A 13040-nucleotide genomic window follows, 5' to 3' on the forward strand; every position below is an offset into this window, starting at 1 on the left:
ACAGAGCGACACACAGAGCGACACACAGAGCGACACACAGAGCATAACACACAGAGCGACACAAAGACCGTAACACACAGAGCGACACACAGAGCGACACACAGACCGTATCACACAGAGCGACACACAGAGCGACACACAGAGCGACACACAGAGCGACACACAGAGTGACACACAGAGCGACACACAGAGCGACACAGAGAGCGTAACACACAGAGCGACACACAGAGCGACACACACAGAGCGACACACAGAGCGACACACAGAGCGTAACACACAGAGCGACGCACAGAGCGTAACACACAGAGCGACAAAAAGACCGTAACACACAGACTAACACAAAGACCGTCACAGACCGTCACACAGAGCGACACACAGAGCGACACACAGAGCGAGACACACAGAGCGACACACAGAGCGACACAAAGACCGTAACACACAGAGCGACACACAGAGCGTAACACACAGAGCGACACAAAGACCGTAACACACAGAGCGACACAAAGACCGTAACACACAGAGCGACACACAGAGCGACACACAGACCGTAACACACAGAGCGACACACAGAGCGACACACATACCGTAACACACAGAGCGACACACAGAGCGACACACAGACCGTAACACACAGAGCGACACACAGAGCGACACACAGAGCGACACACACAGAGCGACACACACAGAGCAACACACAGAGCGACACACAGAGCGACACACAGAGCGTAACACACAGAGCGACACACAGAGCGTAACACACAGAGCGACACAAAGACCGTCACAGACCGTCACACAGAGCGACACACAGAGCGTCACATAGAGCGACACACAGAGCGTCACACAGAGCGACACACAGAGCGTCACACAGAGCGACACACAGAGCGACACACAGAGCGACACACACAGAGCGACACACAGAGCGACACACACAGAGCGACACACACAGAGCGACACACAGAGCGACACACAGAGCGTAACACACAGAGCGACACACAGAGCGTAACACACAGAGCGACACAAAGACCGTAACAAACAGAGCAACACAAAGACCGTAACACACAGAGCGACACACAGAGCGACACACATACCGTAACACACAGAGCGACACACAGAGCGACACACAGACCGTAACACACAGAGCGACACACAGAGCGTAACACACAGAGCGACACACAGAGCGACACACACAGAGCGACACACACAGAGCAACACACAGAGCGACACACAGAGCGACACACAGAGCGTAACACACAGAGCGTAACACACAGAGCGACACAAAGACCGTAACACACAGAGCGACACACAGAGCGTAACACACAGAGCGACACACAGAGCGACACACACAGAGCGACACACAGAGCGACACACAGAGCGTAACACACAGAGCGACACACAGAGCGTAACACACAGAGCGACAAAAAGACCGTAACACACAGACTAACACAAATACCGTCACAGACCGTCACACAGAGCGACACACAGAGCGTCACACAGAGCGACACACACAGAGCGACACACAGAGCGACACACAGAGCGACACACAGACCGTCACACAGAGCGACACACAGACCGTCACACAGAGCGTCACACAGAGCGACACACAGAGCGACACACAGAGTGTAACACACAGAGCGACAAAAAGACCGTCACAGACCGTCACACAGAGCGACACACAGAGCGACACACAGACCGTAACACACAGAGCGACACAGAGAGCGTAACACACAGAGCGACACACAGAGCGACACACAGACCGTAACACACAGAGCGACACACAGAGCGACACACATACCGTAACACACAGAGCGACACACAGAGCGACACAGAGCGACACACAGAGCGACACACAGAGCGACACACAGAGCGTCACACAGAGCGACACACAGAGCGTCACACAGAGCGTCACACAGAGCGACACACAGAGCGACACACAGAGCGACACACACAGAGCGACACACAGAGCGACACAGAGCGTAACACACAGAGCGACACACAGAGCAACACACACAGAGCGACACACAGAGCAACACACACAGTAACACAATACAGTAACACAGACAGAGCGACACACAGAGCGACACACAGACCGTAACACACAGAGCGACACACAGACCGTAACACACAGAGCGACACACAGACCGTAACACACAGAGCGACACACAGAGCGACACAAATACCGTAACACACAGAGCGACACACAGACCGTAACACACAGAGCGACACACAGAGCGACACACACAGAGTGACGCACAGTAACACACATAGTAACACACACAGTAACACACACCGTAACACACACCGTATCACACACCGTATCACACACAGTAACACATACAGTAAAACACACAGTAACAGACACAGTAACATACACAGTAACACACACAGAGCGACACACACCGTAACACACACCGTATCACACACAGTAACACATACAGTAAAACACACAGTTACATACACAGTAACACACACAGAGCGACACACACAGTAACACACACAGTAACACACACAGTAACACACACACAGAGTGACGCACAGTAACACACACAGTAACACACACAGTAGCACACACAGTATCACACACAGTATCACACACAGAGCGACACACACAGTAACACATACAGTAAAACACACAGTAACATACACAGTAACACACACAGAGCGACACATACAGTAACACAATACAGTAACACAATACAGTAACACACACACAGAGCGACACGTCACTGTGAGCAGTCAGAACAGTGAAGAGAGACAGAGTCGACACAAACCGCCGACATCCATCAACATCACTGCTTCACTGTCGTCCACTCACATACACATCAACCAGAGAGGAAGAGGAGGACGAGGGGAGGAAGAGGAGAGGAGGGAGAGAAGAGGAAGAAGAGGGGAGGAGGACGAGGGGAGGGAGAGAAGAGGAGAACGAGGGGAGGAAGAGGAGAGACGGGAGGGGGGGGGAGAGAAGAGGAGGGAGAGATGAGGAAGAAGAGGGGGAGATTAGGGGAGGAAGAGAGGAGGAAGAGGAGGAAGAGAGAGAAGAGGGAGAGAAGAGGGAAAAGAGGATGAAGAGGAGGAAGAGAGGGGAGATTAGGGGAGGAGTAACAAGTAACAAGTACCCATTCTCAGCCTCCTCTGTGTGTGTGTGTGTGTGTGTGTGTGTGTGTGTGTGTGTGTGTGTGTGTGTTGCTACATAATCTTCATATTTAAATATTTTCAGAAACATAAATTTGTCATTTAGGAGACGTAGCAGGAGGAGTGTCTCTATCGCCCCCTGGTGGCTGGCTGAGGTTGCTGAGCATGTTAGCGGATGGGACCGAGTAGATGTTAAATAAATGTTCGTAAAGATGTTTCTGATCAGTTTGGTTTTATTTAGTTATTATATTATATAAAAACAGGCTGGGCGTCATGATTGACAGTTGAGACTGACTCCTGATTGGTCCACAGAGAGTGTGGGTGGGATCACAACAGATTTCTCCACGTGATTCTTATTCCTGAACAGAGAAGAGATGACACAGGATCACACATGGACCGACAGCGCCTCACTGTGGACATCTCCGGAACTGCTCTGAGCATTTTAAACTCTTATTAATATATATACAAATTTAATAACAGTTTAATTTAACTCTGAGGATTTAACATGAAAACCTTGTGATGAGCTGTTCACATCTCAATATAAATCATTAATTGTTTATACACCTAAAATGTAAATCTGTCCATTGTCCAAAATAAGACACGTTTTAATGTGTAGAGAATAAGACCTGAGCTTCTGGACATGATCCTGAAACTCCAGATCAAATCCAGATCTTCCAGAGTCGTGTGTGAAACATGTCAAAGGTCTGAAGCAACAAGGTGAAGTCAGGGAGCTCCCAGTTTAAATCCCATCAAACTGAACCAGTTCCTGGATCAAACACACGACCTCCACACTGGGATCTGAAGAACATCAACCTACAGGGTTCTAATGGACAATTAGAACCAAGGACTCATTAACCAACAATACAGAAGAAGAAACTGTCAGAACTAATTAAAAAAATAAAGAAAAACACATTCGGAGCTGATTTACATAATGAAAAGCAACTCTTATTGTGAAAAGCCTGAGATGAATGAACCAATCACAATGAAGCAGGATTAAACAGATTCCTACAGAGAACACAGATGTTTTATGACACGTGAATATGTATGAAGACGCACACACACACACACACACACACACACACACACACAATAACACATTCACTTTATCTGACGTCCATGTTGTTTCTTCTCCATGATGAAGATTATCCGGAGCACACTTCCTGTCACTTCCGGTCACTTCCTGTCACTTCCGGTCACTTCCGGTCTTCCTCTGGTCGTTAACTATTGGAAAACGAACTAACTCACAAACTAACCAACTAACTTTAGGCTGTTGAGTGACACACATCACATCACAATCACCTGAGACACCTGTCATTCACGTGGTAGAAGCCCCGCCCCTTATCCGCCTCTAATTGGCTCATCTTCTTGCCAAACCTCAACCAATCAGTTCTCTTGTTATTGACACCCAATCAGAGGCGGGCTGGGGGAGGGGCTTCCTCCTCATGAGAGCTCCCTACAGTGAAGTCTGTCAATCATCTTGATCGCCCCCTGGTGTTTGGCCCCATAAACCCTCCTCCTCCATGTTAGCAGATGGGACACAGACCAAACAAAAATCTGAGTAGACGTTAGATAATGTTAAAGAATGTTTGTAAAGATGTTTCTGTCATTTCAGTTCTTATCTCTCTGATGTTTGTTCAAGTGTTTCTGATCAGTTTGGTTTTATTTAGTTATTTGAAGATATAAAAACAAACTGAGACTTATTAAATGTAGAACTCTCATATTATTCCTCTCCTGACTTTCTGCTCCATACACGACTTCCATGAGAAGTGTTGCTTCGCTGCTCGTGTCTTCCTGCTGCTGCTCCTCATGGCAGCAACATGACAGTGTGTCACAGCGTGCACGGACAGACACGTGCACGGACAGACACGTGCACGGACAGACACGTGCACGGACTGACACGTGCACGGACAGACACGTGCACGGACTGCTAGACGAAAACACACAGCTGCTGTCAAACCACGTTCTCTCAGTTCTTTCACTTTTCATGCACTTAGCTTGAGTTTGTTTCAAGTTTTATTTCAGCTTTTAATTTAGAATAAAAGGTTAAATCTGTATTAATGAGGAGGAGAATGTGTTCGGAATGATTCAGTTTTCATAAAGTGAAGATTCTAGTTTGATTCTCTGACGAATCTGCTTCAGCATCTTTTCAGGAAAGATCCTCGTGACCCGAACACGGACTCACACTCACACACATAAATGATTTATTAATTAAATCAATGAAGACATGAGATAAAAAGAACAATCGTCAGATAATAGATGTAAAAATTCAATGAAGTTTTTATTTGGCATAATTTTTATTTCAAAATGTTCCATCTCAAAAAATCTTTCAAATGTTTTTTGCTGACATTTATACAAACATCAGTTTCCATGATGAGTTCTTGTATCATCCATCCAATCAAATCAAGTTTTCTGTTGATCGACTCGAAGATTATAAAACTGATCGTTTGTTTTGCCTGAAAAACTTTTCTCTGGTTCCACGTGTAAATATCTGCTGCGTCTTCTATGAGCGTGAACTGAGGGTGACACCGGGCGACGTGCACGTGTTCGATTCCAGAAACTTTTCCTTGATTCACTGAAGAAATAATCAGCGATGAAGACGAGCGTTAGTCACAAACATAATTACAGATAAAAACAAACCTAGAAAAATCGCATTAGACGAAAAAGACAAAAATCTGCTTCAGACGTTTGTTCTGCCCGACATTGAACTGCAGGTCAGTTTGAAGAAGGCACAGACCGGAGCTGATGGAGCCTCGTTAGCTTCAGCACGTCGCTCTTCACACTAGTGTCACGAGGAAAAGAAGCAGCAGCAGTGAACACTCTCAACCAATCACAGCGCTGGTCTGCAGCCAATCACAGTGAAGCTGAACTGTCGATCAGTTAAAACGCATTAAAAACCAGGAAACTTTTAAAACATGAAGAATTCTCAACAGTTTGGTGGATTGTTCAGGAAGCAGAGGATCATGGGTAGTATCCAGGTCGGCTGCAAGGGGGGGGGGGGGGGGCGGCTGGTGAACCCGGGTTGTGTTCGTCTGTTTGAGTTTATTTCCTGTGTTTTTCTCTTTAGCATCGTTAGCTTACATGCTACATCAGCACGAGAGCCCGAGCAGGAAACGGTGACGTTTTGAACGTGAACTTGAATTCAAATTTAAAAAACAATTAAAAACCTGAACATGTAAATGAGCTGCAGCCTCTCAAATACATTTTAAGCTAAAACAATTTTTTAAGAATAAATGAAAACTAAAATGACCAAAATGAGACGTTGTCATTTCGGCGAGAAAATATAAAAATCTGTTTGAAACGTTCTGTGATCATGTGATCAGACCAGGGGGCGTGTCCGGTCAGTCCATGTTGCTCTGGTCGCTCCAGCGGGGGACGTAGCGGGAGGCGGGGCGAGGCTGCTGGCCTTGTCTCCACCGCGGATCAGGTTGGTCGGGTCGGAACCAGCTCTCCTCCCGGCGGGGGGGTCCCCTCCACTGACGGCTGGGAGGAGGGGGTGTCCGTCGACGTGGTGGGGGCGGGGCTCGTGTCTGTTGATGATAACGAGGCTGAGAGTGGATCTGCTGTGGGCGGTACCTCGAGTCGGGCCTGGGGGTGTCGTGGGGGGGGCGATAATGTGGGCGGTGGCTTAATCCTCTGGAAGAAGATCTGCAGGAGAGAGGGATTAAAGTTTTATTCAAAGCTTCTGTTTGAACATCTGATGACATCACAAAACATAAACAGCAACATCAGTTGTGACATATAACATTACTCACATTTCACAATAAAAGCCTTCCCATAGAATTATTGTGAAACTCGTGTATGAAGTGTTAACAAATTAGATCTGATACCGAAGCATCGTGTTTCTAATGTAAATCAACTATTATTCATTTAGATCATTTCATTATTCATCTCGCTGGCTGAGTCTCGACCCTACCTGTAGTCCCAGGAGTCACCACCAGGGGCTCGTCTGTCCTCTCTGTCGTAAGAGTCGGGCGCCGCGTCTCGTGGTCGATGTGTGGCTCCTCCCCTCTGCGGCTCCGCCTCATACTCGTCAATCCCCCGGTTACTGTGAAGAACAGATCACAAGAGACGAGTCAAAGGAACTGAGCTGCAGCAGAGAGTGTGTGTCTGACTGTGTGTGTGTGTCTGTGTGTGTGTGTCTGTGTGTGCGTGTCACCTCCTCCTGGGTCCACACTGCAGATCATTCAGATAGTTCTCTCTCTCTATATCGTGACCCCGTGACGAGTTGAACACTGACGACACAGAACATGTTTTGAAGATTCACAAACGTTTAGAGAACTCATGAACACACGTGTGAGAACGTGACTCACAGTGGATGGCGTGTTCAGGATCCATCCCGTCCACGTCGATCAGATACCTGCAGGTCACAAACAGCTGTTAGACGCCGGCCGGTCAGAGGGAGGCGGCGGGGGGGGGGGGGTGGGGGGGGGGCGGTGCGTACCTGCAGATCAGGTACCCGGTGCGATTCAGGCCGTGGGTGCAATGGACTCCGATCAGTTTGTCTACGATAGAAACATCTGTTAACATCTGTTAACGTGCGCATGTGACAGACGTGACCATGGAGCCCTCATCCTCCTCCACACGCTGCCTCCAAGTGTACGTGTGTAACTCCCTCACGTGTGAAACACTGAATATAAACGTGTTCTCACCGTTGTTTGCGTTTTCTCGTAGAAACCTGCGAACTGTGCGCTTGAAGCTCAGGATCGTTGTGTCACTGGGAATCTCATGACCACGCGTGAAGATCTTCACTAACAGCAGCCAATTCGGCATGTCCTACACACACACACACACACACACACACACACACTTAACATTCAAATAAGAAGGAGCCCTATCTGTGTGAGAGGCTGGTTCCTGTGTTTACCTGCAGGGTGTAGTACCGGGTGGTGTAAGTCAGATCGATGATCAGACCGAGCTCCTGGTGGTCGAGCCTCAGCTTCTCCATCAGGTCCCAGGGGCCGAACGCGTCCGAGGGGGAGAGCGGGCGGTTCAGAGCCTGAACGACACAGAGAGTCACGAGCCGTCACTCAGCATCGAACTCATCAAGCTGCTGTGTGAAGGTTTGACCTCTCACCTGCTTCAGAGGAACCTTGAAGGCGATGAAACGAGTCCCGTCCAGTCGTTGACCAACAGACCGATAATCCAACCACCTGATGGAGAAGAGACGCTGTCACAACACGTGAGGGACATGTGTCCTCTGCTAAAGGACACAAGTGAGGAAGCATTGAGGCTCCTTTCCTTTCATAAAGGATGGTTCAGCGTCTCCTCAAGTTAGGACGCAGTGTGTGCGTGTGTGTGTGTGTGTGTGTGTGTGTGTGTGTCAGTGTTTGAACATGCTCAGTGTCACTCAGCTGTTGACATGTTGACGTGACGCCTGACATGCGAGCTGTCACTCACCTGTCAGGTAGACCTCCTCGTGGCATCTTCCCTGTGAACGAGTGAACCAGTGGAACCAGTAGGATGTGACCGTCAGCACGTGCAGCTCCACACAGCGTCACTCACACGTCACCCGCACCCGGTGCTCTACCGGGAAACACGCGGGAAAACCCGAACGCACCAAAACTATCAAATGTAATAAAAGTCTAAAGTTAAAAGTTTCACTGGAACCGGTCACGTTCCATCTATTTACTGCAGCTACTGGCGCACGTTGATGACGTAGATACACACAGAGCCTGACTTCCCCACAGAGACCTCTAGTGGTGAGGGGGTGTAAATACGTGGGAGAGAGAGAGAGAGAGAGAGAGAGAGAGAGAGAGAGAGAGAGAGAGAGAGAGAGAGAGAGAGAGAGAGAGAGAGAGAGAGAGAGAGAGAGAGAATTTTTAAAACAACTTTATTAGGTACTTATATTTTTGGCAATACACATTGAAACACCTAGTAAATTATTTTAAATTACACATTTAGCTATAGATAAAATAATGACACAAGATGTCTGCACAAACGGGTTCTCGAGTTGTCACAGAACATAAAACAAACTTCAAAACACCACAGATCATTAAAAGAGTCCAGGTCACGTGCTGCTCTATAGAAACTGAGATCAACCAACAGGATCTGATCATGTTGACACAGACGTATTTAAAATCATGAATAAAATCCTGCTTCTTAAAAACTTTCAAACTGGTGAAAACAACTTGTAAACACAGAAACAAGAGAGACTTTTACTATTTAGATCATTTAAAGTTCTTTCCAATAGTAGCATCAGCCAAAAAAAAAAAAAAATCAACCAGGTTGTATTTTACAAAATAAAACTACTTGTCTCACACATGAGTTTTAAAGAGGACCAGTGAACCAGCCTCCTCCAGTGAACACAGAACCTGATCCTCCACTGAGACCTGAGCGCTTCCCAGTTCCTGGTCCGGCTGGAGAAGGCTGTCCCACTCTCAGATGAGCTGATACCAAACCTTTAATACACTTGACCACATCTGTCCAGCCCCCATCCAACATCTGGTTCCTTCTGCTCCTCAGCCCAACAGGAAGCAGGAGCGAGAGGACAGGCAAGAATATAAACAATGTAATATAAAACGACATATGAGTTTGGTGTTTTGTATAAAATCTTTATTTACAAACAGACACATCAGTAAACATGAGTCAAATAAATGAAAAGTTCTATTTAAATAGATAAAGTTTGTTTTTTGAACTGATGCTAACTGATCGAAGGAGTTCGCTTCCTGGCGGCTTGGGAACCGACCAATGACGTGGCTGAAAGCCCCGCGGCCCCGCCCTCTTTCCGGGCCTCAGCGAATGGGAACACCTCCCTGGTCAGACTTGTCACTAAGCAGGGCATCTCCTTCTTCCCGCCCAGAGAGCGCCCTTTGGCCTGGAAGGTGTAGGCCACGCTGTGGGACAGACGGGTCATCAGCCGGGTCAGCTCCAGCTCCCGGTTCCCCTCCGTCTCCAGCAGCGAGCAGAACGTCTGGAGGAACACGGAACCCAGAGGATGCATGAAGGCCCCGTAACCTGGGGACAGGAAGAGGCGGGGGGGGGGGTCAAACAGAGGACGGACTTCCTGTCACGCTATCCGAAGGTTCACATTTAAATACACAAGCAGACGTTGTCCTCCATGACCTTGTTTGGTCAGAGGTTCATTCACAGGTCAGGATGGGTTTCAAACCTTGATGAAGCAGCTCTGATCTCCAGAGGAGTTTGTATCTGTAGCAGAATTCATGAGTTTTCAGACTAACATGAGACCAGTTTACACAGGTTCTGATTGAGAGACTGGAACCACAGCAGCCTTGATGCACAGTGTGCACGTGGCCTTGGAGCTTCTGAGACGCTTCACTGCAGGACCTCCACTGATTGGATCATGAAGACGCTCTGACGTTCTGAGGAATCCTGAGCTTATCAAAGTGAATCTTCTTCTGACGCTCACCTGGTGCTGCAGCGTACATCACTGCTGTGTCCACAGGAACCCACAGATCCTGAGAGAAGTCTGAGACATCAACTGCAGAATCCACCTCCACGCCATCGTCCAGGTCCGGTCCCCGACAGGCCTGCAGAGACACAACAGTCCTCATGAGACACAAACACCTTCGTGTCCAAAGGAACCTGTGGATCCTGAAATCCTCGGCGAGTCTTCACCTGGACGAGAAACACTTTGGCCTTTTTCTCCATGAGCTCGTTGTTGAAACACGAGAAGACACGAGACAGTCGCACTCGTTCTCCATCAGCTCCGAACACGAAGCCCTCGTCCCCGTGAGACGACAGAACGGCCAGGAAGCAGTCCTTCACCGGACGCCTGCTCTCTGAGCACAGACAACAGACACTGTGTTATCAGGTCAGACGCACGTTATGAAAGATGTGAGTTTATCAGCCTGTCAGCAGGAGGATATCAGTCAGTTCTCTGAGGGTCATGATAACGAAGATATCAGCGTGATGAGATAATGTTCACCTGCGTCTGTGATCTCAGAACAGACCTCGACAAACAGGCTGTTCGAGTCTTTAATGAAGATCCACTGAGCCAGCAGAGAAAAGTCAGAAGACCTTCGTCAATGAACAACAACAGTTCATTCAAATCTGCTCAAATTCTCTGTTCACGTTGGACTCAGAGTTCAAATCAAACTTTAATCACAAACTGCAGCAAGATGTTTATCCACAGTCTGGACGTGTGTGACACCAGCTTCCTGTTCTGAGAGAAGCTCCATCCACTGCCTGTCCTATGAATGTGTTATTATTATTATATTATGTTATTATATATTGTGTAGTCTCATATTCAGGAATCCCAGTTTGTCTCATAGATCTTAACAAGGAGCCACCTCCTCAGAGTGAAACTCCTCCTGGGAGCCGAGGCAGTGAACAGGTGAAGTTTGATGAACTCACTCAGCTGATGGTCACCTGACAGGAGCCTGAGTCATGTGACCACCTCACATGTGCATCCAGCTGTAAAACTGAACCTGGCGTCTGTTATTTGTCTGTCTGAGGTGGTTACACAACACCGGGTGTGAGAGGGTGTAGACGTCCTACACACACGGACCTTTACTCACGTGTGTTTGTTCTGCAGAAGCTGCTTCTCCAGAGGAACCCTGATGTTCTGAGGTTCCTCTGGAGAACTCGGATGATCAAAGAATCTGTTTTTATCTCGACTGTTCTCCTGTAAATTGTGATGTAATAATGTGAACGCTGCACTTTAACTGATTATGTCATGAGTTCTTATACAACGTCTACCATAAAACCTGAGGTTATTCCAGAGATGATTCCTCTTAAAGAACATTTACTAAAACACATGATTGTATTTTAATCACATCTTCTAGATATGACTTTTCATTCAAATGTCCTCTGCACATATTTTATATATATTTTTTAGAGCCTGACAGATTTTTAAGGCCGAAGCCAACACTGATATTCAGTGAAATGTTTCCTGAGAAGTTATCAAACCTTTATGACAAAGAAATATATCAGAAGTTATTATACATTTTTACCATAAACTGTATTAACGATAACTTAAATAGAATACAACCAAATATATACAACAGACTTTTTACTATAATTATTTATGTAGTATTTATTGTAAGATAACGTTGACAGCTCACTCAAAGTGTGAAGTTGTGCATAGAGAAAAATAGAAATAAAAGCCGAAGGAAATACAGTAAATGTCAGAAGAGATAACTCATCTACAGTTTCAGGGAGGAGCTGTTTATTTAGTTGTCTAATAGTTTGAGTGATTTAAATAAAGATTCCAAGTTATAAAGGTGAAAATCTAGGAAGGACAATTTCTGTTTGTTGATAATCGAAACTTTGCATCTAGAAAAATAAAGATCAGCATCTTCTGCATCAACATTTAAGAAACAACATCTTTCCTCAGGCTGAAAGCTTTACGTGTGTGTGTGTGTGTGTGTGTGTGTGAGTGTGTGTGTGTGTGTGAGTGTGAGTGTGTGTGTGTGTGTGTGTGTGTGAGTGTGAGTGTGTGTGTGTGTGTGTGTGTGTGTGTGTGTGTGTGTGCTACCTGTGAGGAACAGCTGGTAGATCTCCTCTCCCCTCAGGTCAGTGTGGAGCTCCACCTTGAAGCCCAGCTTGCTGAGGGTCCTGTGGAGCCTCTTGGCGTCCCTCTGGGCCCCGGGTCTCCTCCCCAGTTTGACCCCGGGGTCAAACTCGGCCACAGACACGACCAGCGCCCGGTTCCACTTCCCGTCCTGCTCCATCTGTCGTCTCCTCTGCAGCATCCTCCTCCTCCTCTGTCTGCTCTGATGAAGATGAAGCTTGTCAGTCAGAGTCCAGTCAGTTCAATGGGCGAGGCCACGCCTCCAGCCACACCTGTTTGACCGTATATGGAGCTTCCTGTTCGTGCTGCTGCAGGATCTCCAGCTGACTCAGTTATGTAACTTTTGCTTCTTGCTTCATTCTGGGAACACTTCGCCCCTCAGGTGTTTCCAAGGTGTTTCTCAGGTGTTTGCTTTTCACATGAGTCAACGTTTGTCCAC

General features: G+C 47.3%; 2 protein-coding genes across 2 annotated transcripts; both read right to left on the reverse strand.

Moving 5' to 3' along the window:
* Positions 1-6639: 6639 nt before the first annotated feature.
* On the reverse strand, positions 6640-8782 carry dusp11 (dual specificity phosphatase 11 (RNA/RNP complex 1-interacting); the record flags this gene model as incomplete). Its single annotated transcript, XM_053411639.1, is given in 9 exon segments — positions 6640-6774; positions 7043-7174; positions 7286-7361; positions 7440-7486; positions 7571-7631; positions 7779-7902; positions 7994-8125; positions 8204-8279; positions 8527-8782. Coding segments are annotated over 9 exon segments (809 nt in total), but the record flags the coding sequence as incomplete, so codon positions are not given.
* A 589-nt stretch (positions 8783-9371) lies between these two features.
* On the reverse strand, positions 9372-12903 carry LOC128425126 (caspase-3). The gene is made up of 4 exons (XM_053411640.1): positions 12566-12903; positions 10705-10868; positions 10496-10616; positions 9372-10083 (listed from the first exon to the last, which is right to left on the reverse strand). The coding sequence occupies exons 1-4, from the start codon at positions 12780-12782 to the stop codon at positions 9770-9772; spliced, it is 816 nt and encodes a 271-aa protein (XP_053267615.1). The 5' UTR covers positions 12783-12903; the 3' UTR covers positions 9372-9769.
* Positions 12904-13040: the final 137 nt, after the last annotated feature.

Source organism: Pleuronectes platessa, chromosome 19 (genome assembly GCF_947347685.1).
Source record: "Pleuronectes platessa chromosome 19, fPlePla1.1, whole genome shotgun sequence".
NCBI lineage: Eukaryota > Metazoa > Chordata > Actinopteri > Pleuronectiformes > Pleuronectidae > Pleuronectes > Pleuronectes platessa.